Consider the following 21,029-nt stretch of genomic DNA (forward strand, 5'->3'; position numbering starts at 1 on the left):
ATTAACCTGTATACATCTGTCTATAGAGACAGCCAACTGTCTTATATATCTATGTGAATGTATAACTATCTAATCTAAGTGTCTGTGTGTCTGTCTGCCTCTATATTGGTAAATATATACAATAATATATATTGTCTGTATTCTACGTGTTTTATATGAACAGATTTCTTAGAAATTAGGTTATTACATGTAATTTATTGTGTAGAAAACAATGAGGTGTATTATATATAAAACATAGGACAGTAGCCTGTAAACTAAAACATTTTGGCCTCCAATATAATGAGACACAGAATTAGAGCTGATACAGCTTATTGATACAGTCTTTAATTTGAGACATTGACTGATAGTAGGATGTAGGAATCAGACAACAGAATTGTTTATTGTAGCTTGCTAAAAGCTAGCTCACACAGTTATTAAACAAAATGTTCAAAATGCATTCCCTGATGCCTCACACATTGTTTTCATCATATTTTAAGGTACATTTTAGGTCTAAAATGTAATTATTTTAAATATAAAAAGCAAAAAGGGGTCATTTGGCTGTATCTGCGTTATTGCACCTCCATTGTTTCTCTATTATGTGATATTTCAGATTAGTAAAACTCAGAAAGATGTTGTTTTCTCTATTATTTTAATCATGCAGTGTGTGTGTGTGTGTGTGTGTGTGTGTGTGTGTGTATTACTTTCTGCAGCAGAAGAAAAGGCTCCAAAGCGATGCCGGTCATATCTGGCCCAGTTGGGTTTAAACACGATGAAGAGTGTAAACGCCTGCATCGGACGCCCTGTTCTCATCACCAGCTCCACAGGACAACAGGAGGTGTGTTTGTGTTTGTCTGTGTATTTATATAAACAGACGTGTGAGAATATAATGACCACCTCCTTGTTTCTACACTCACTTTCAATTCTCTCAGCTAAACTCTCCATACGAGAGCACTGTGTAGTTCTGCAATTACAGAACATAGTCGAGCAGCACTAACACGCTAACAGGGCTAACAAAGTATGCAGAGCTAAAGATGGAGTACAGTCTGTAATTGAGGAAATACTAACTGCTGATGTTTGGTCAGTGGAGCTGAGAGAATGGGCAGTGAGTTCAGAAACGAGATGGCCATAATGTTCTGATATGACTGTGTGTGTGAATATCTGTGTGTGTGTGTGTGTTCAGGTGTGTGTGGCCTGGCCAGTTGCAGCGTTCCCTGGTCGCAGAGTGGGTCTGATGCCTGATACACAGAGAAGCCTGGGAGTGAAGATCGGGGGCACAGTTAAACTGCAGCCTCTAACAGGAGCCATCCTCCAGGCCGAGGCTCTCCAGATTTCCCTGAGGTATTCACCCCACCGTTAGCTTAGCCCTCAGGATTTTATAGTGCTCTACTCGTCAAATAGGGTGTCACCACTAGACTCTGTAACGTTTATTACCTCTGAAGAGGCACTGCAAAATACATATCCTGATATATCCTGATATTGAAAGTGAATCGTCTTATTCATTGGAGACAAAGAATCTACCTATAGCAACAGTAAACAATAAAAAAAATAATCTAGAAATAACTTGAGGAATTGTATAACATTACGTCAAGTTAATTATAAAAGTATTATATTTATTTTGTAAAATGAAGTGTTACTAATGAAGTGGCTGCTGAAAAGAAGTAAGAGGTATATGCTTCTACTGCAGTGGCCTGTTGAGTGCACCGCTGAACTGAGTCACTGGCGCCATCTGGAGGCGGACTTGTTGCACTGCATGTTCTTATCTAAGTTCGTCCAACTGAAGATGACGCCTTGTGTTTTGATTACAGAAAGGAGGATGAGTGTCTCAGTACAGAAGACTTCGGCAGCTTCCTCTTACAGTCATTAGGTGAGTCCTGTTGGGACACATTACTGCACAGCGTATTGAACACACACTTTATGTCCAGAAGTATACAGACACCCTGATAGTGGCTGATAGTGGAAATGGTTATGGCTCTTCCTCATTCAGGGGTTGGAAAATACTGGAGTGAAATGTTCTCCTACGCTTTATCAACTCTTGGAGGGTACCACTGGGGGTCCCAATACTGTTTAATTACTGTTACACTTTTGTGATTATAGACAAATACGTAAATCTCTCTCTCTCTCTCTCTCTCTCTCTCTCTCTCTCTCTCTCTCTGTCTCACTGTCTCTCTCTCTCTGTCTCTCTCTCTCTCGCTCTCTGTCTCTGTCTCTCCCTCTCTCTCTCTCTCTCTCTCTCTCTCTCTCTCTCTCTATGTCTCTCTCTGTCTCTCTCTCTCTGTGTGTCTCTGTGTCTCTCTCTGTCTCTCTCTCTCTCTGTGTCTCTGTCTCTCTCTCTTTGTCTCTGTCTCTCTCTCTTTGTCTCTCTCTCTCTCTCTCTCTCTCTCTCTGTCTCTCTCTGTCTCTCTCTGTCTCTCTGTCTCTCTCTGTGTCTCTGTCTCTCTCTCTCTCTGTCTCTCTCTCTCTCTCTCTCTCTGTCTCTCTCTCTGTCTTTCTCTCTCTCTCTCTCTCTGTCTTTCTCTCTCTCTCTGTCTCTCTCTCTCTCTCTCTCTCTCTCTCTGTCTCTCTCTCTCTCTCTCTCTCTCTCTCTCTCTCTCTCAGATGGCAGGATTCTTCTCCCCGGCAGCTCTCTGTCCGTTTCCTATTTTGGACGCAGGTGCCATATCAGAGTGGACTCTATTAAGGGTGTGGACGGGGTCACTCTCTCTCCTCTCACCCCTCTTCCTGACCCCTGCCAGACGCCTGTACTGGACACAACTCCTCTGGACCTGTCTCTGCAGCTGAGTCAGCTGAACCTTACCCCAGCCGTTCCTTCATCCAGCACGCCCAGCCGACCTTCTGAGCCCACACCTTCGCCACAGACCCCTCTTCCTCCCTATACTCCACATAAACTGGATGACACTGCTCTTAGTATCCAGTCCCTTTCAGACAGCCCCCTGCCCCCTCTGCCAGAGACGCCAGATCGCTCAGCAGAAGCAGAACAGAGAAGGGAGACACAGTCAAAGCATCTTTCTCAATCAGGTGCATTGTATGTGGCGCCCTCTGGTGTTCGGTCTGGAAATGACACGTTTTATTCCATCAATTGCTCAACAAAGCTGATCTTCAGCCACACAAATGCCCAGGGGGCTGAGGACGAGGGTCAGGAGAGGCCGAAGGTCACGTACAGTATGATCGGAGGACTGAGCGCTCAGCTGCAGGTGATCAGAGAGACAATAGAGCTTCCGCTGAGACATCCGGAGCTTTTTAGGAAGTATGGTGAGTAAGAATGGACGTCAGGGGGACGTCTGTAATAAACATTTCTCGTGCTATTTTACTTGTAATAAATCTCTCCTATTTGGACGACAATTAAATCTAGAGAACGTCCAAAGTATATTATATGAGTATAAATGTAAACCTATATATCAGCAGCTCTTGTTATAATCTCTCCTTTTATCAGACTACGTGATCTCCCTTTTCTCATTGATTTTTAACACTTTTTACACATTTTCATCAAGTAACTGGTTCAGTAACTCGTCGCTTTCGAATTGTTTTGCTGCTCTGAAAATATATTCTTGCAGTATCTAAGGAAGCATGCGCTCAGAGGCTAAATACGGTGCGCAGCAGTGCCCAAACTCCTATTATATCCAGTGCAAGCCGAGACCTAACACAGAAATTTTTATCCTGACAGGGCGAAAATGATCATACAACCTCTGAGTTCAGTGAAATGTAGGTAATTCAGCCAGTCATTTTCTTAGAGGTCGTTGGGGGAAAACAGAGACTGTAGACAGTTCTCCTCCAAGTGTCTTGAGCTGTCCAATAACATTGCATTAGCAGCAGATTCAATGGCAGGCGTCACGTCTCAGAGAAAGGTGTACTTTACTTTATTTACTGCCCTATGATTTGCTAAGGGCGTGTTTACTTGAGGGGTCCAAACGTTCAAATATGATATGATGTGATGTGAGTGTGTCTTTGCTCTCAGGAATCCCACCCCCTAGAGGCGTACTGCTGTATGGCCCCCCTGGCACAGGCAAAACCATGATTGGACGAGCAGTGGCCAATGAAGTGGGAGCACACATGACTGTAATCAACGGGCCAGAGATAATGAGCAAGTATGTACACACAGTGCTGTTTAAAATGATGTTATAGCATTTGCGGTTTGTATTTGTGGTTTCTACCCTCCTCAAAAAAGTTACATAGTGCAGTTTTGTCAGTGCTGACCTTAGAGTAGCTACAGCAGGGGCTCTATTCACCCTATTACAGCTCAGTGAAGCTTCACTAATGATTTTTAATCGGTAATTTTATATAAAAAATATTACCTAATGTTGCTTTAATGTCGTTGTTTTACAGGTTTTATGGGGAAACCGAGGCGCGTCTCCGCCAGATATTCGCAGAGGCCTCACAGAGGTGCATTCGTCATTAAATCAGTTCACCTGAATCTTTATTTCAATTTGATATTTGCTCTGTCATGATGCACCAAAATGTTTTGCTTGGAAGTCACTACTGAGATTTATACCCTCGTGCTGATCCGGTTTTCGTGTCTCTGTGGTGTTTATCAGGCAGCCTGCAATCATCTTTATCGATGAACTGGACGCTCTGTGTCCGAAGAGAGAAGGAGCCCAGAACGAGGTGGAGAAACGAGTCGTCGCCTCTCTCCTCACGCTCATGGACGGCATCGGATCTGTGAGTATTAATGCTGCAGTGATAATGGTCGTGGAGGTAGTGTTGCAGACACACAGCTCCAGGGCGCCTTGGTTCAGTCCCCACGTCGGGTCAGTGTTTGTGAGGAGTGTGGTGTGTTCTCTCTGTGTCTGTGTGGGTTTCCTCCGGGTGCTCCGGTTTGGCCAGAGGTGTGACTGTGTGAGTGAGTGTGTGAAACAGTCCACAGGTGTGCGTGAGTGACTGGGTGAGCGTGTGAAACTGTCCACCAGTGAGAGTGAATGACTGGGTGAGTGTGTGAAACTGTCCACAAGTGTGTGTGTGTGTGTGAGTGACAGGGTGAGTGTGTGAAACTGTCCACAGGTTAGAGGTTGTGACTGGGTGAGTTTGTGAAACTGTCCACAGGTGTGTGTGTGTGAGTGACTGGGTGAGTGTGTGAAACTGTCCACAGGTGTGAGTGTGTGTGAGTGACTGGGAGAGTGTGTGAAACTGTCCACAGGTGTGAGTGTGTGAGTGACTGGGTGAGAGTGTGAAACTGTCCACAGGTGTGAGGTTGTGACTGGGTGAGTTTGTGAAACTGTCCACAGGTGTGTGTGTGTGAGTGACTGGGTGAGTGTGTGAAACTGTCCACAGGTGTGAGTGTGTGTGAGTGACTGGGAGAGTGTGTGAAACTGTCCACAGGTGTGAGTGTGTGAGTGACTGGGTGAGAGTGTGAAACTGTCCACAGGTGTGAGGTTGTGACTGGGTGAGTTTGTGAAACTGTCCACAGGTGTGTGTGTGTGAGTGACTGGGTGAGTGTGTGAAACTGTCCACAGGTGTGTGTGTGTGTGAGTGACTGGGAGAGTGTGTGAAACTGTCCACAGGTGTGAGTGTGTGAGTGACTGGGTGAGAGTGTGAGTGACTGGGTGAGTGTGTGAAACTGTCCACAGGTGAGTGTGTGAGTGACTGGGTGAGTGTGTGAAACTGTCCACAGGTGAGTGTGTGAGTGACTGGGTGAGTGTGTGAAACTGTCTACAGGTGAGTGTGTGTGGCTAGGTGAATGTGTGAAACTGTCCAGAGGTGAGGTGGTGGTCCTTCCTTGTGCTAAATGGTTCCATGTCTTTTTTTCTTTCTCTTTAACCCTAGGAAGGACACAGTGGTCAGCTATTGGTTCTAGGTGCGACCAACAGGCCTCATGCCCTGGACCCAGCCCTGAGGCGTCCAGGCCGGTTTGATAAGGAGCTGGAGGTAGGTGTCCCAGGAGCCGAGGGGCGGATGGATATCCTGCAGAAGCAGCTGCGATCCATCCCCTGTGCGATCAGCACTGAGGAGCTACAGGAACTAGCCGATGCGGCGCATGGATACGTAGGAGCTGACCTCTCTGCTGTCTGCAAGGAGGCAGGTCAGTCGCTCAACACTGACACCCTGTATATCTAAGGTTCTGGACAATCCTTGAGTAGTGACATCATCTGAATAGCTGCACATGAGCCTGTGTTCACCCTGTGCTAAATACCGAGCGTCAGTTCGAGGGGTGTGAAGTCCCCAGGCGTTGATCTGAGGAGTCGTATGAGGGATGTGGCTTGATCCAGTACCTTGGGGATGAGTTGGAGTGGTGTTTGTGATTCAGAACTAGTCATCCAACATCAGGAGCTCACCACACTGGTGCTTATGTGGCTGAATGCAATCGCATCAGCACAGCAGTGTTCGAACATCTAGTGTAGAGGCTGTTACTGCAGACGAGGGGGACTGCAGACTTCCTTCAGTTCAGAAGAAACCTTTGGCAGTTAGTATAAAAACACATCTGTGTGTGTGTGTGTTTGTATGTGTGTGTTTACATGATTTTGTGTGTATGTGTGTGTGTGTGTTTATATGCTTGTGTGTGTGTGGAGGGGGGTACTTTGGCAGGAGGGCTGTGGTCATTGTTGAGGATGTGGGCTTACTTTTATTTACGAGTAAAAATGACTTTTGTTCCATTCGATAAGACTCCAGCTTTCATCCTCCTTCCTCCAGCAGGTGTGTGTGTGTGTGTGTGTGTGTGTGTGTGAGTGTTCTGTCCGGCACATTTTGTGTCCTTTTCATCTGTGTATGTGTGGCGTGTTTTATGTTACATAGATGTTTATATACAGTGATGTCTGTCATCAAGTATGTTGTGTGTGTGTGAGAGAGAGAGTGTTCTGTCCGGCACATTTTAAGTCTTTGTCCTCTCTGGTGTGTTCTGTGTTACATAGGTGTTTATTTGAGATGGTGTTTGTATGTGTGTGTGTGTGTGTGTGTGTGTGTGTGTGCGTCTTCCTTGACAGTTTGTTTTGTTTTCGTATGTGTGTGCTGTTTGTATATGTATGTCTGAGGCAGTGAGTCAGGTTTGTGTGTGTGTGTGTGTGTATGTGTGTGTGTTAGTGTTAGAGATTCTCTTGGGTGGTCCTGATGTGGGGTGTAGTGTACTCTAGTGTAGCTAAGGAAGTAGAGGAGAGGAGTGAGGGATGTAGTGGAAAAAGCAGAAGAGAAAGAAAGACAGGGGAGATGAGACGTGACTCTTTGAATTTTCAGAGAGAGAGAGAGAGAGAGAGAGAGCGAAGACAAAAAGAGGGGGAATGGTTAGAGCCGGGAGAAATAAAGATTGAAAAAGAGCAGAAAAAAAACACCCACAAATCAATCCCACCCTCCACGTGAAACTGAACTCTCCTCCGCTCCTCCGCCCCGGTGGTCTCATATCAGTAACTGTATCAATATCGCACATCGATTCTCTGTGTTATTTCATACAACACGGCAGTGTGTGTTAATTATTAACCAAGGCCGGCCAGGCCCACTCCTCCGCCGACCCTTCAGAAACTCTTATTAAAACACAACACACTGGTTTGTTGACTGAAGCTGGGAAAGACCTGCTGTGATCTGGTCTGGTCGGTGTGTTGTGTGTGTGTGTGTGTGTGTGTGTGTGACCCCCCTCGCCTTGGGCCAGAGACGAGGTAATTAGCTAGGAATCCACCTGGAGGTTATTTACGTAGAAATGAAAATCCGTAAACCGTGAATATGAAGGAACACACTGGACGGGAGGGTGTGGTTGTGTATTGTCTCTTGCGTTTTATCCTGTGACTGTTTATCTTTGGCGTGGTTTTAGATCGCTTCATTAATTTAAAATTCATTCTCTGAACGTGAGCTTTCTGACCTGTGATCAGTCTCTGACCCTTTCCTCGCAGATGGGTCCAGTGTGCTTCCAGATGTGTACAGGTGCGTAAACACAAACGGACCCCTCAGTCAGCCGTTATTTCCTCTGAATAAAGGCGAGTAAGCGGACACTGGGCACCTTGTACAGCACTGTGCGAATACATTTCGGCAACTGAGAAAATGAGATTTGAAAAACTATTTTTCCGAGCAGTAAGAGTGTGTTTGCCCCCGTTTTACATATGCCTCAGTACACACTCTCTCTATCTCGCACACACACACTCTCACACTCTCCCCCTCTCTCTCAGGTAAAGAGGTCTGAGGGAGTGCAGGCCTTTTTTGGTAACAATTGTCTTATCACAGGTGGCCCATGAATGCGGAGGGTCACGTCAATCTGCAGCAGAGAGAGAGAGAGAGAGAGAGAGAGAGAGAAATGTGAAGAGATGGATAGAAGAGTAAAGAGAAAGATACGAGCAAATGAACAATTGAGGCAGAAAATGAAATATAGTTTTGTGAGAGGAAAAAGAGAGACAATAAATTGACTGGAAAAAAATGAGGGAGAAGGATTTACAGAGTGTATATGTGAGAGGTGAAAGAGGAACGAGAGAGAGAGAAAGAGGGAGAGAGAGGGGCAGTAGAAGGGAATGTACCGAACATGTAAATGTGTTTTCTGCTTTACTGGGCCTCCAGAGAGTAGGAGGCTGTGCGACACAGCCAGGACAGCTGTGCTTTTTATTGTGTGTGTGTGTGTGTGTGTGTGTTTGAGAGAGTGAGAGAGACAGACAGACAGGGAGAGGGAGAGCTTCTGAGGTGCTGGTACTGTACAGTCAGCACTAAGGGCCCATGGCACTGAGCTCATATCCTTCTCCTACTCTCTAATGCAGCTGTGTGTGTGTGTGTGTGTGTGTGTATCACAGTGCACTCAGCATTATGGCCCTGTTACACTCGGCTCAAATCTCCCTCATTCACTGAAATCCAAACCCCCATCCTTCCTCCTGCAGCGGATCAATTGGATGGATACAGCGCCCTCTAAATGACCCTGTCTGGACATCCACTCGCTGCAGAGCATCACAGCTCACTGTCCACTCTGTTAGACATTGGTCCGCCTTGTAAATGTAAAGTCAGAGACAGTAGCTCATCTGTCGCTGCACAGTGTGTATCATCCTCTAGTACTTTATCAGTGGACTGGATGTTTTTAGTTGGTGGACTGTTCTCAGCGCCGCAGTGACACTTATGTCGTGGTGGTGTGTTACTGTGTGTTGTGCTGATAAGGGTGGATCAGACACAACAGTGTGCCAGGAGTTTTTAAACCCCTCAGTGTCACCCAATCATACCTGCTCTGTGAGGGTTCTGAGCTTTGAAAACCAGGGTGAAATGGGGATATGAAAGTATGCAGAACAACAGGTGGCCATACCAGCATCCAGGGTGTGTTCCTACCTTGCATCCAGTGATTTTGGGAAGGCTCTGGACATGCCATAACCCTGTCCAGGGAACAAGTTATGGAAATGAATGAATGCTATTAGAAGTTATTTGTTTCTTCAGGTTTGCAAAGTGGAACAGACTCTATTTATAACCAGCAAAGCCGAAAGGTGATCATCTGACCCCCAACATGTCATTCTGTTGGCTGGAGTAAGAGGATTGGCAGTTAGTGTTCTCATCCAAGTCTGTTGAGCTGTTTAATGACCTGGTGGTGATTTTGATGTTTTGGTGGAAATGATGGGGCGATTGATTGGTGGATTAATTTATGAATTGATTAATCATCTTCTGTATGTGCCTCGTCCTTATCAGGGTCACATTGAGTCTGAAGCTTACTGGGAATCATTGGGTGAAAAGCAAAAACACACTTTGGACAGAGCACCCGTCCATCACAGGGCGTCATTCACACAGTCACCCAGTCACTCACACACCCACACCTGTGGAAAATTAAGCCTAGCCTATTGACACCCAGAGGAAACCCATGCAGTTTCATAAAAAACAGCCCAGTAAACTGTGTCCATATCTTTTTGTGTACATCTTTTGGATCTCAGCTTTAGTCTAGACCACTTTAACCCTGGTCCTGACTTCCTTGCAGTGGTCAGACCACATAAATCGAAACCTTACATAAGTTTGGATGGAGAGAGAGAGAGAGAGAAGTGGAAGAAAAGTCGCAGTGTTTGCTATAAATCAGAGCTGTGGCTCGTGGGGGAGATTAACAGGGCAGAATGCAGTATGTGTGTTTGTGTGTGTGTCTGTGTGTGTGTCTATGTCTCTCTGTGTGTGTGTTTACACACTGCTGTCTTCCTTATAAAGCTCTTTTCCTGCTCTCCCGCTCCTTTTAAAGCGGGGGGCTCTCACCCAGGGCCAGGGGGCCGTAAATCCAGCCGGACACGGCTCTGACGGGACGTTTATTCCTCTGCAGTGTTTATAACATCCGCAAACGTTCCTCACGTCCCACTGCTCCAGCACCGCACACATCCACACACTCCGGAACAGAAGGATCTCTCTCTCTCTCTCCCTCTCTCCTCTGTCTGTCTCTCTCTCTTTTGCCCTGTCTTAACCTCTCATTCTCCCTCACTGTGTCTCTCCCTATTTTTACGTCTCATTCTCTTTCTTTCTCTCCCTCATTTTATCTTTACTTTGCTGACTCTCTCTGTTCTTCTCTTTATTTTTTTTGTTTCACTTTCTTTTTTTGTCTTAATCTCTCTTTTAAGTCAGTTTTTCTTTTTTTCTTTTTTCTTTTGTTCTTTCTGCTTATTCTGCCATTTCCTTTTTTCCAAAATTCTCTCTCTCTCTCTCTCTCTCTCTCTCTCTCACAGTCTGTCTTTCTTCTCGCTCTCTTTTCTGAGGGTGTGTGTTGTTCCTGTGAGTCCAGCTGTTAGGGGGTGTAAATACAGGTGTGTGTGTGTGGGGTGGGGTGGGGTTGGGGTGCTCCGGAAGACACTGAGCTGTAATGAAAATGTTCCTGTTTTTTTCTTCTTCTTCTTCTTCTTCTTCTTCTTCTTCTTCTTCTCTCTCTCTCTCTCGTTGGTGTCATGTCAGATGTATTTAGGGACTTGTTTTAAGAGGTCAGCCAGGGGAAGCTCCTACTACCCTTTAAAAGACACACACACACACACACACACACACACACACACACACACACACACACACACATTATTTAGGTATACAGACACAGAATCTCTATTAAACCTTTTCTAAATTTGCCAATTCATTGGGACCAACTCTAAGGAGCGAAAACTGATTTCCTCGGGCACTGCAACACAATGTGATTTTACTGTCCCTCTGTCTGTCTGTTTGTCTGTCTGTCTGTCCCTCTGTCTGTTCGTCTGTCTGTCCCCCTGTATGTCTGTCCCTCTGTGTGCCTTTCTGTCTGTCTGTCTGTCTGTCTGTCCCCCTGTATGTCTGTCCTTCTGTGTGCCTTTCTGTCTGTCTGTCCCCCGTGAATGTCTGTCCCTCTGTGTGCCTTTCTGTCTGTCTGTCCCCCTGTATGTCTGTCCTTCTGTGTGCCTTTCTGTCTGTCTGTCCCCCTGTATGTCTCTCCCTCTGTGTATTTCTGTCTGTCTGTCCCCCTGTATGTCTCTCCCTCTGTGTGCCTTTCTGTCTGTCTGTCCCCCTGTATGTCTGTCCTTCTGTGTGCCTTTCTGTCTGTCTGTCCCCCTGTATGTCTCTCCCTCTGTGTATTTCTGTCTGTCTGTCCCCCTGTATGTCTCTCCCTCTGTGTGTATTTCTGTCTGTCTGTCCCCCTGTATGTCTCTCCCTCTGTGTATTTCTGTCTGTCTGTCCCCCTGTATGTCTCTCCCTCTGTGTGTATTTCTGTCTGTCTGTCCCTCTGTATGTCTGTCCCTCTGTCTGTCTGTCCCCCTGTATGTCTCTCCCTCTGTGTATTTCTGTCTGTCTGTTTGTGTGTCTGTTCGTCTGTCTGTCCCCATGTATGTCTGTCCCTCTGAGTGTCTTTCTGTCTGACTATCTGTCTGTCAGTCCTTCTGTCTGTGTGTGTGTGTGTCTTTTCTTTCTGTGCTCTCTGTCCATCTGTCCCTTTGTCTGTCCATCAGCTTCATATGTGTTGCAGTGTGTCTTGGATATGAAGGGATTTTTTTTTCAGTGCGACTATTTTTACTGGCTAATTGGAACCATAACACTAATGCCAACCATGCATCTTTCATGCCATCTCTCTCTCTCTCTCTCTCTCTCTCTCTCTCTCTCTCTCTCTCTCTCTCTCTCTCTCCTCTCCTCTCCTCTCCTCTCCTCTCCTCTCCTCTCCTGTTTGCTATCAGTATAAAGAGGACTGTGTTTGGCCTTGCTTGGCTGAGTGGGATGTTTTGCAAATGTTCGTTTTCTGGGGGGTGGTGGGGGGGTGCTTCTTGGAATTGAGGCCCAGTGTCCAGCTTCACTTTGGATGCAGCTGGATGAGAGAGAGAGAGAGAGAGAAATCCACATTTTACATTTGGTTCACATTAGACTCTGTGTCTCTGTCTGTCTGTCTCACACACACACACACACACACACCCAGAGTCATGCACTGAAAGCACATCGGATGTTTTCTTAACCAAATGGCTGTTTGAAATGAGGATTGCCCAAGGAAGTGCTCTCTCTCTCTCTCTCTCTCTCTCTCTCTCTCTCTCTCTCTCTCTCTCTCTCTCTCTCTTCTCTTCTCTTCTATCTGTTTGTAGCATGGCTCAGTACAGATCACCTACTGAGTTACATGCCACAATATGCAGCGTGCCGGGTGTGTGGTGGTAGGATGGCACTAGAATGGTGGGTAGAGCAGCAGGTATAACACATCTGGGTTCCTCCAAGCGTGTTGAGTTTAAAAAGAAGCAGTAGTTGGCTTCACGTCTCTGAGGACGAGTGCGCTTGCCCTCACCCCTTTGTCTGGACTTCTGTCCATTTTATTTTATTGCCCCCAGCTACATCAGCTACAGTAGCTAGTCACTTTATAAGACGTCCCAGTGCGCACCTGGTGTGGTCCTGAATAAGCCCAGACACACACAGCTGCCCACATCCACAGATTCAGGACCAGGAAAGAGAGGGTGGTGTTGGAGGATGGTAGAGAGGGACCAGTGTTTGGAGAGTGTGAGTGGAGGGAGAGATGGAGGAAGAGAGAGAGAGAGAGAGAGAGGCAGGAAGCATTGGAAAGATGGAGGGAGCGGATGGAGAGGGTTTGTCCTCAGGGTTTGTCTTTAGAACAAACTGACCTTATTGGCTCTGATTGCTTGTGTGTGTGTGTGTGTGTGTGTGCAGGAATCTTTCCCCTCTCCTCCCGCAGTGTGTTTTATATAAACAGGATGTAATACTGTCTAATCATAAATCCTCCTTCAGTTCCAGCAAGCAGGACGAAAGGAAGCCTCATGGGTGTGTGTGTGTGTGTGTGTGTGTGTGTGTGCGCGCACTTGCTAAAAAGAAGGAGCTCTCTTGGCCACATGATGGAAGACAACCCCTGCCCTTATAGGGCTGTGAGTTGAACTAATGGGGAGAAATGTTATTCCAGTGTCATTCCAACATATTTCCCAGCATAATCCCAGTGTAATCCTACTATTAATCCATCTTTTAATATCTGCGTAATCATGGCATTTTTCTGTCCTCTTCACTTTTTCCTGGAATTCCCGCTTTCCTATCATCCCCTTGGAATTCTCTTTTTCTGTCTTTCATATGTCAATTAGAGCTGTAACAAACACTTGATTACAGCTGAATACTTCATTCATTCATTGTCTGTAAGAGCTTATCCTGTTCAGGGTCTAGAGCCCTGGAATCATTGGCCGAAAGGCAGGAATACACCCTGGAGGGGGCACCAATCCTTCACAGAGCAACACACACTCATTCACTCACACCTACGGACACTTTTCGTCGCCAATCCACCTACCAACGTGTGTTTTTGGAGAGTGGGAAGAAACTGAAGCACCTGGAGGAAACCCACGCGGACACAGAGAGAACACACTACACTCCTCACAGACAGTCACCCAGAGGAAACCCACGCAGACACAGGGAGAACACACCACACTCCTCACAGACAGTCACCCGGAGTAAACCCACGCAGACACAGGGAGAACACACCACACTCCTCACAGACAGTCACCCGGAGGAAACCCACGCAGACACAGGGAGAACACACCACACTCCTCACAGACAATCACCCGGAGGAAACCCACACAGACACAGGGAGAACACACCACACTCCTCACAGACAGTCACCCGGAGGAAACCCACGCAGACACAGAAAGAACACACCACACTCCTCACAGACAGTCACCCGGAGGAAACCCACGCAGACACAGGGAGAACACACCACACTCCTCACAGACAGTCACCCGGAGGAAACCCACGCAGACACAGAAAGAACACACCACACTCCTCACAGACAGTCACCTGGAGGAAACCCACGCAGACACAGGGAGAACACACCACACTCCTCACAAACAGTCACCTGGAGGAAACCCATGCAGACACAGAAAGAACACACCACACTCCTCACAGACAGTCACCTGGAGGGATCCCACGCAGACACAGAGAGAACACACCACACTCCTCACAGACAGTCACCCGGAGGAAACCCACACAGACAAATAAGAGCACTCCATAAACATGGAGAAAACGAGACCGGAGAAGAAAGAGAACTGAGTGAAAACGGCTAAAAACCAGAGCTTGTGCTCCTCGCTCGCGGGGTGGGCTGAACAGTGAGCGGCTCATTATCATTTAAAGGAACATGCACTGAAACCGGCCGTTCTGAAAAGAGCTGTTTAGACGGGTGGAACTTGTGGTATTTTGACCAAAGCAGGTCACAGACATTTGTTTAAGACCCAGAACAGCGCCCCACTGTGGTAAACTAGTAGAATATTTCCCCTTTAAAGGCGTATAGCAGTTCCAGGTCTGTCACAGGTTTTACATGGCGGTGTTTCACTGAGCTGAGCTGTTGTACATATTATCAGTCTCTGTGTAGAAATTGAATGTAAAGAACCGAATGTACAGAAGTGTAAAGGAGCAAAGCATACATATGAGATAATTACCAATATAATCAATAGTGATTATTCTTATCTCAACACAATCCTATGAACCCTACAAATATAAAGAATATTATTTTAAATGTATCCTTTAAGTGTATTTTCTGATATCATATTAAGAAAGCATTTACTGGAATCTCTCTCTCTCTCTCTCTCTCTCTCTCTCACCCCCCCTCCTTAATCCCATTCACTAGAGACTCAGGAAACGTGTGTACAAAGATGTACTTGACTCTTTCTTTCTCTCTTTTTTTTCCATATACATAAACCTAGTCACTCCACTCTATTCAACTCTTTCTTTTTTCCTCTTAATGAAAGGAGTGTGTTGGGGCCCTTTTGTGTGTGTGTGTGGGGAGGTGGTGAAGGTGTGTACGGTTCAGACTGAAAAGGTAGGATTAGGAGGCATGTTTTGGTATCTGTTGGCGGCAGATGGATGCTGGAGAGCAGTGGATACACATTTCAGACTCATGCTTTTTCAGCTGGACACTGAAAGGGTGCAAATACAGTAACTGGTTCATTAGAAGTGTTTTCTCTTTCTCCTTTTGCTTTACAGGACTTCATGCATTGAGAAGAGTATTAGGCTCCGCCCCCACCCTCTCAGACCCCGAGGTAAAGGACAGAGTGATGGTCACAACCTCTGACCTCAGAACGGCCATGACACACGTCAAACCGAGCGCGATGAGAGAAGTCGCTATTGACGTGCCCAAGGTACAGTGGACACTTCCGAGAATAAGGACAGGAAAAAAAAAACAAACGTAATTAATTAATTCATCAATTAAATAACCTCCTGTTGAGGTCAGTCTTCATCTGGTCAAGGTTGTGGTGGGTCCAAATCCTACCGTGAAGCTTTGGGTGCAAGGCAGAAATACACTGTGCCAAGTCGCCTGTCCATTACCGGATACAACACACACACCCAATCCCTCACACACACACACACACTCTCACACTCACATACACCTGTGAACATTTTCACTGTCGACAGTCTCGTACAGCCATTCCAGTGCTGAGGCTGGCTTCTTATACACAATTTCCATTCCACCTTAAGCTTTACATCAGTTATATGTCGTTTTAAGGTGGAATGACTAATAAGAATGTAATAAATAAGAACCAAAATAAGCATCATCAGTTGCCCATCTAAAATTCACCTTTTTAAGGTGGAATGAACAATTCCCATAAAAAAAGGTGACTTCAGCTGATGTAAGGAAGCGACGTTTAAGGTGGACAGTTTAAATCAAATTCACAATGTAGCTGCTACACCATTTGAACATTTGAAAAAAGAAGCTATCATCAAAGCTTCACTGGTTTGATAAGAATGCTCTGAGCTAAGTGTGTGATTGTTTAGGCATCCAGTTTGCAAGATGCTGATGGGTAAGCTTCCTTTTTCATGTAAATGTCATTAACTTTGCAGGATGAGCCCTTTAAACCTTTATATACCTTTTTGTCTGAACTATGCCTTTAAGAGATCTTCTCTTTAAAATGAAAAACAGGTTGAGATGGGGGGGAGGGAGGGAGGGAGGATGAGTAATGCGTGCAGGAACAAGGGCAGGTGGCAATGGAACAAGGGAAGAACTTTCCTTTGTGTAGAGACGTGTGTGTGTGTGTGTGTTGTGTTTTGGTTTGCGTGGTGTTCGGAAGGAAGTGGCGTGAAAGGCGCTAATCTCTGTTTATAGACAGTTTACATCTCACACCTGCCCAGAGGAGAATGGCTACAATATTAGAGACGGATAAAGGAAAACAAAAAAGAATAGCCTTACAGACATTGTCTGTTTAATGATACATACGTGTGCGCACACACACACACACACACACACACACACACACACATACCTACCTCCACATATACCGCATATGGCCAAACACCTAAAAAGACTAGACTTAGCACTAGTTGATATAACATTTCTGTGCAGTTTTGATGGCATTCAGCCACAAGAACCTTAGTGAGGTCAGGTACTGGTGCTCCAGCTCATCCCGAAGATATCGGATATTACGCCATCTCTCCAAAGAACACAACTGCAGGGCTTTGTACCTTTCTAACCCATATTTAGGGTTGAGCATGGTGACCTTATGCTCATATGCAGCTGCTCTATTAATAAATCAATCATTTATATAGGACTGGGGCCTATCCGGACCTGGACCTGTAACTGATAATCTGTTTAGAGCTGTTTAATTGGTTTGAGTGTTTGTTTAAAACAATGTGACTCTTCCAGGGTTAGTGACTAATCACATGCGTTTCTGCATATCACAGGTGAGGCTACTCAGCCAATCAGATCTGTGCGTTATGATGAGCGCTGTGACTCCAGACACCGCTGTCCTGGGGCCAGTAAAATAGCCCAGGGGATGTGAATAAAAGCTCTTTTGGGACACTTTCAGGAAGGCAGTGTTGTGTGGGTTAAAACCAGAAACTTTAAAAGTAAGGGAACGATTACAAGTTGAAATTCTTGTAACGCTGAACACGGATTCCTGTCCTTCATTATACAGAGCCAATCAGCTTGGTGTTAACGGATAAAGTCCTGCCCTCCAGCAATAAGAACCAATCAGATTGCTGGTTATGTAACGCAGTAAATCAACTGCAAATACAAGTCATTAGGGACTTTATTTACATATGCGCATATGTTTCCACCGGGTGTCTGTCTGTGAGGAGTTGGTGTGTTCTCCCTGTGTCTGCGTGGGTTTCCTCCGGGTGACTGTCTATGAGGAGTTGGTGTGTTCTCCGTGTCTGCGTGGGTTTCCTTCGGGTGCTCCGGTTTCCTCCCACTGTCCAAAAACACACGTTGGTAGGTTGATTGGCGACTCAAAAAAAGTGGCCATAGGTGTGAGTGAATGTGTGAGTGTGTGTGTCGCCCTGTGAAAGACTGGCGCCCCCTCCAGGGTGTATTCCCGCCTTGCGCCCAATGATTCTGGGTAGGATCCGGACCCACTGCGACCCTGAACTGGAAAAGCGCTTACAGACAATGAATGAATGAATGTTTTGTATGAATTGCAATATTTTTAGTAAATTCCAGTGGAGTCTGGAAGCAAAACACCTGTATGTGTGTGTCGGAAGGTTGTGGGGGGGTGGGTTAGAATATTCTCATCTACCGGGCACTGCAGAAAATGTTTGGGAACCACTGGATTAGGACATAAGTTTAGAAAGAGGTTCTTGAAAGTTTAAATGCAACCCAACACGCAAACACACGAGTCTTTCTTGATGGATAGAGGCTGGGGAAGGGATGTTTTTGGGATCTTTGTGTACAAGACACACACAAACATCCACATGCATCCTGTCCCCATTTTTGTGTGTGTGTGTGTGTGTGTGTGTGTGTGTGTGTGTGTTTGTGTGTCTGTGTGTGAGATGTAACCATACAGGAAGAGGCTCTCGCATCATCCTGCCACTAATTGGAATCAGGTTGCCGTGGCGGTGTGTCGCCCTGGGCAGCATAGCTTTGCTTCCTGTGTTGGACTAAGATCACCCCAATACACACACACACACACACACACACACAAACACACTCAGGAAAGAGCAGAGGATTGAGAGAGTGAAAGAGAGAGAGAGAGAGAGGTTTCCTCTGAAAGGAAGGTGATGGTTTCCAGCAGGCTGATCGGATCCAGATGAGCGCCAACATTTGCATCTCATTTTTATATAAGAAACTTCCACTGCAGCCACACGCCTTGGCTCCAGAGGCCCGTGTGTGTGTGTGTTTGTACATTTTTAGGATAAAAATACCCTGACTTTGTAGGAAAACCAAAGTAAACGTGGGCTAACCTACAATAACCATGTCTTTAATGCTTTTTACAAATGTTCTGCCTGTATTTTTTTTCAGTCGTTTGTTTTTGGGTTACAGAAAGTTACAGTCTTGCAGTCCAGACTCATGCCTGTTGTAATAGAGTCTGGTGCATTCCATTCCCACTGAACCCTAGACTTACTTTTAATTATAGGGTCAATTTCTGAGACAAATATTAAACCTGAGCCTAGACTCATAAGCTTTTCCAGTGGTGATCAGTTTAATCCAAGACTTGGTCTAATCAGGAGTCCATAGGGTGGAGACTTTCCAAATTGTGCTACAACAAAAACATACCCATGTGAAACAAAAAATGTAAAGGTCTCCTGCTCGTGTTTATGTCCAGGTGCGGTGGAGTGATGTGGGAGGTATGGAGGATGTGAAGCTGAAGCTGAAGCAGGCTGTGGAATGGCCTCTGAAGCACCCAGAGGCATTTGCTCGGCTGGGAATAGCACCCCCTAAAGGTGTCCTGCTCTACGGTCCACCCGGCTGCTCCAAAACCATGATCGCCAAAGCACTCGCCAACGAGAGCCAGCTCAACTTCCTCGCCATCAAGGTAACATCAAGGTGCATGGGCGTGTAATAAACGAATGTTCGTCAGGCAATCTCAAATCAGGCCCTGCACAATCACTAAACAAAACCCCACCCACAAACCCAGCTCCGTCCACTAATGGTGCTTTTCTACAGCAGGGACCTACTCTGCACAATTTGAATGTTCTACTTCTCCATCAGGTAAATTTGGTCCTGGAACCGGGTTCTTTTTTAGTCCCTGCTCTCTCATGGTTCTGAGCGAGCGGAGTAGTGACTGAACCATGACACGTAAACCTTGCAGAGCACTGATTGTCCAGAGAGAGTCGCCACTCTATGGTGTCTGTAAAATCACTATGCAGACGTCCAGCACCAACTCTCCATCTGTAAAATCACAGGCTACAGCAGAGATTACGTTTGTTTTTAATCGGCTCACAACAGCAGCTCGTAAAATTACGCCCTCGTCTTTTGAAGAGGTTCAAACGCTCCTTGGATCGGTGGCCAATGAAGGAATCCAGCAAGAGCTGGATGCAGCAACAAGGAAGAAACGAACTCTACTGATCTGTCTGAACTGATGACGGAGCTGTGTTCAGTCCCAAACAACAACAACAACACCCCAATACACAGTGTGTAAACGACGCTTAACGTTATCCCCACTGTTGTTGTGGGTTCCAATGCTCACTGTTCCCGTTGGAGACCGGTTGAGCTGTGGTAGTGGAAAACAAACCAGTGACCAGGGTCTAGTTCCATGCATTGGAAAAGCACCATAACCTATGCTTGGATTTTAGAGCTGAATATGTCCTCAATGCCATGTAGAATAATTCCTTTATGCAGGATCCTGCTTTATTGCATATACCTGAGGAAGAGAAGCGCATTTTGGTAGAATGCCTCTGATTTGTGCCTGACACTTGTGCAAAAGTCTGTGTGTGTGTGTGTGTGTGTGTGTGTGTGTGAGAGAGAGAGAGAGATTGAAGTTAAGATGAAGGCCAGACAAAGATGCATGGACTGTCTTTCCTCGTCTTTCTTCCTTTTCTTCTGTCTTCATTTCCCCTCTTTTCTTTGTTGATATGATCGACAGTAGTTGAGTCCCATTCCTTTGACCTTTGTGATCTTGCGTTTGTCGTCCTCATTCATCACACAGTCTCGCACCCAGACGCACATACACTCACACATAGACACACACACACACAAACACTCACTCACTTCCGATGGCCCCCCGCTGAGCTGCCCAAGCTTGACTAAGATTGATCAGTGGAGAGGGAGGGGTGTGCCTGTCTCTGTGTGTCTGTTTAAAAGAGTGTGTATTATTTTGATAGCTGGGTGTGGTAACCCAATGACAGAAACTGTGTGTGTGTGTGTGTGTGTGTGTGTGTGAACACACAGTTGCTCATTGACAGCTTTTTTCAATGTATTTGATGAACGAGGCGACCAGTAGCAAACAGGAAGAGGCCTGTGTGTGTGTGTGTGTGTGTGTGTGTGTGATTGACAGCGGTGGACACTGAGTGGACTGTGTTCAGGGCTTTTTGTTTAGACTGAGGCATCCAGTGTCTCCTGATACAAAGAGCATCTCACTAAAAGCAATTCATTCTGAGACTTAAGTAATCAGGGGCGGTCAGACCAGAGCTACATCATCATCATCACCATTATCTCTGAATAACAAACAAACAGCAAAGACGAGCATACTTTGTGTTTCAGAAGTCAGTTCTGTGGTAAACCAGCATGGTCCCGCTGACCTGAAGAAACCAGTTTAGAAAATGGAAATATAGAATTAATATCTTGATTTCATCATGCTTAAAATACTGGAAACATACGAGTAAACATAAATAAAAAGTTTAGTAATAATACAAATAAACAGCAGTTTTTAAAGTCACTGTCCACTCCTTTGCTTATACTTTGCTTCTAACAGTTGATATTTTTTATATTAATATTTTCGTCAGTTTTCTTCTGTTGGATGTCAGTGGGCGGGACTAAATACGGCTGGCGTGACATCAGCTCTGCCACAGGGCCAATCAGCTGGAAGCGTGTT

General features: G+C 45.8%; 1 protein-coding gene across 1 annotated transcript in view; it reads left to right on the plus strand.

Moving 5' to 3' along the window:
* Nucleotides 1–21,029, plus strand: part of afg2a (AFG2 AAA ATPase homolog A) — an 87,965-nt gene that overhangs the window by 239 nt on the left and 66,697 nt on the right. The window contains exons 2-11 of the mRNA XM_066642038.1: nt 690–814; nt 1,160–1,317; nt 1,785–1,843; nt 2,575–3,228; nt 3,932–4,061; nt 4,300–4,356; nt 4,509–4,632; nt 5,734–5,989; nt 15,271–15,425; nt 18,822–19,031. Coding sequence (XP_066498135.1) covers nt 690–814; nt 1,160–1,317; nt 1,785–1,843; nt 2,575–3,228; nt 3,932–4,061; nt 4,300–4,356; nt 4,509–4,632; nt 5,734–5,989; nt 15,271–15,425; nt 18,822–19,031 — 1,928 coding nt within the window. The remainder of the gene's footprint in view (nt 1–689; nt 815–1,159; nt 1,318–1,784; nt 1,844–2,574; nt 3,229–3,931; nt 4,062–4,299; nt 4,357–4,508; nt 4,633–5,733; nt 5,990–15,270; nt 15,426–18,821; nt 19,032–21,029) is intronic.

This window comes from Hoplias malabaricus, chromosome 13, assembly GCF_029633855.1.
Source record: "Hoplias malabaricus isolate fHopMal1 chromosome 13, fHopMal1.hap1, whole genome shotgun sequence".
NCBI classification, from domain to species: domain Eukaryota; kingdom Metazoa; phylum Chordata; class Actinopteri; order Characiformes; family Erythrinidae; genus Hoplias; species Hoplias malabaricus.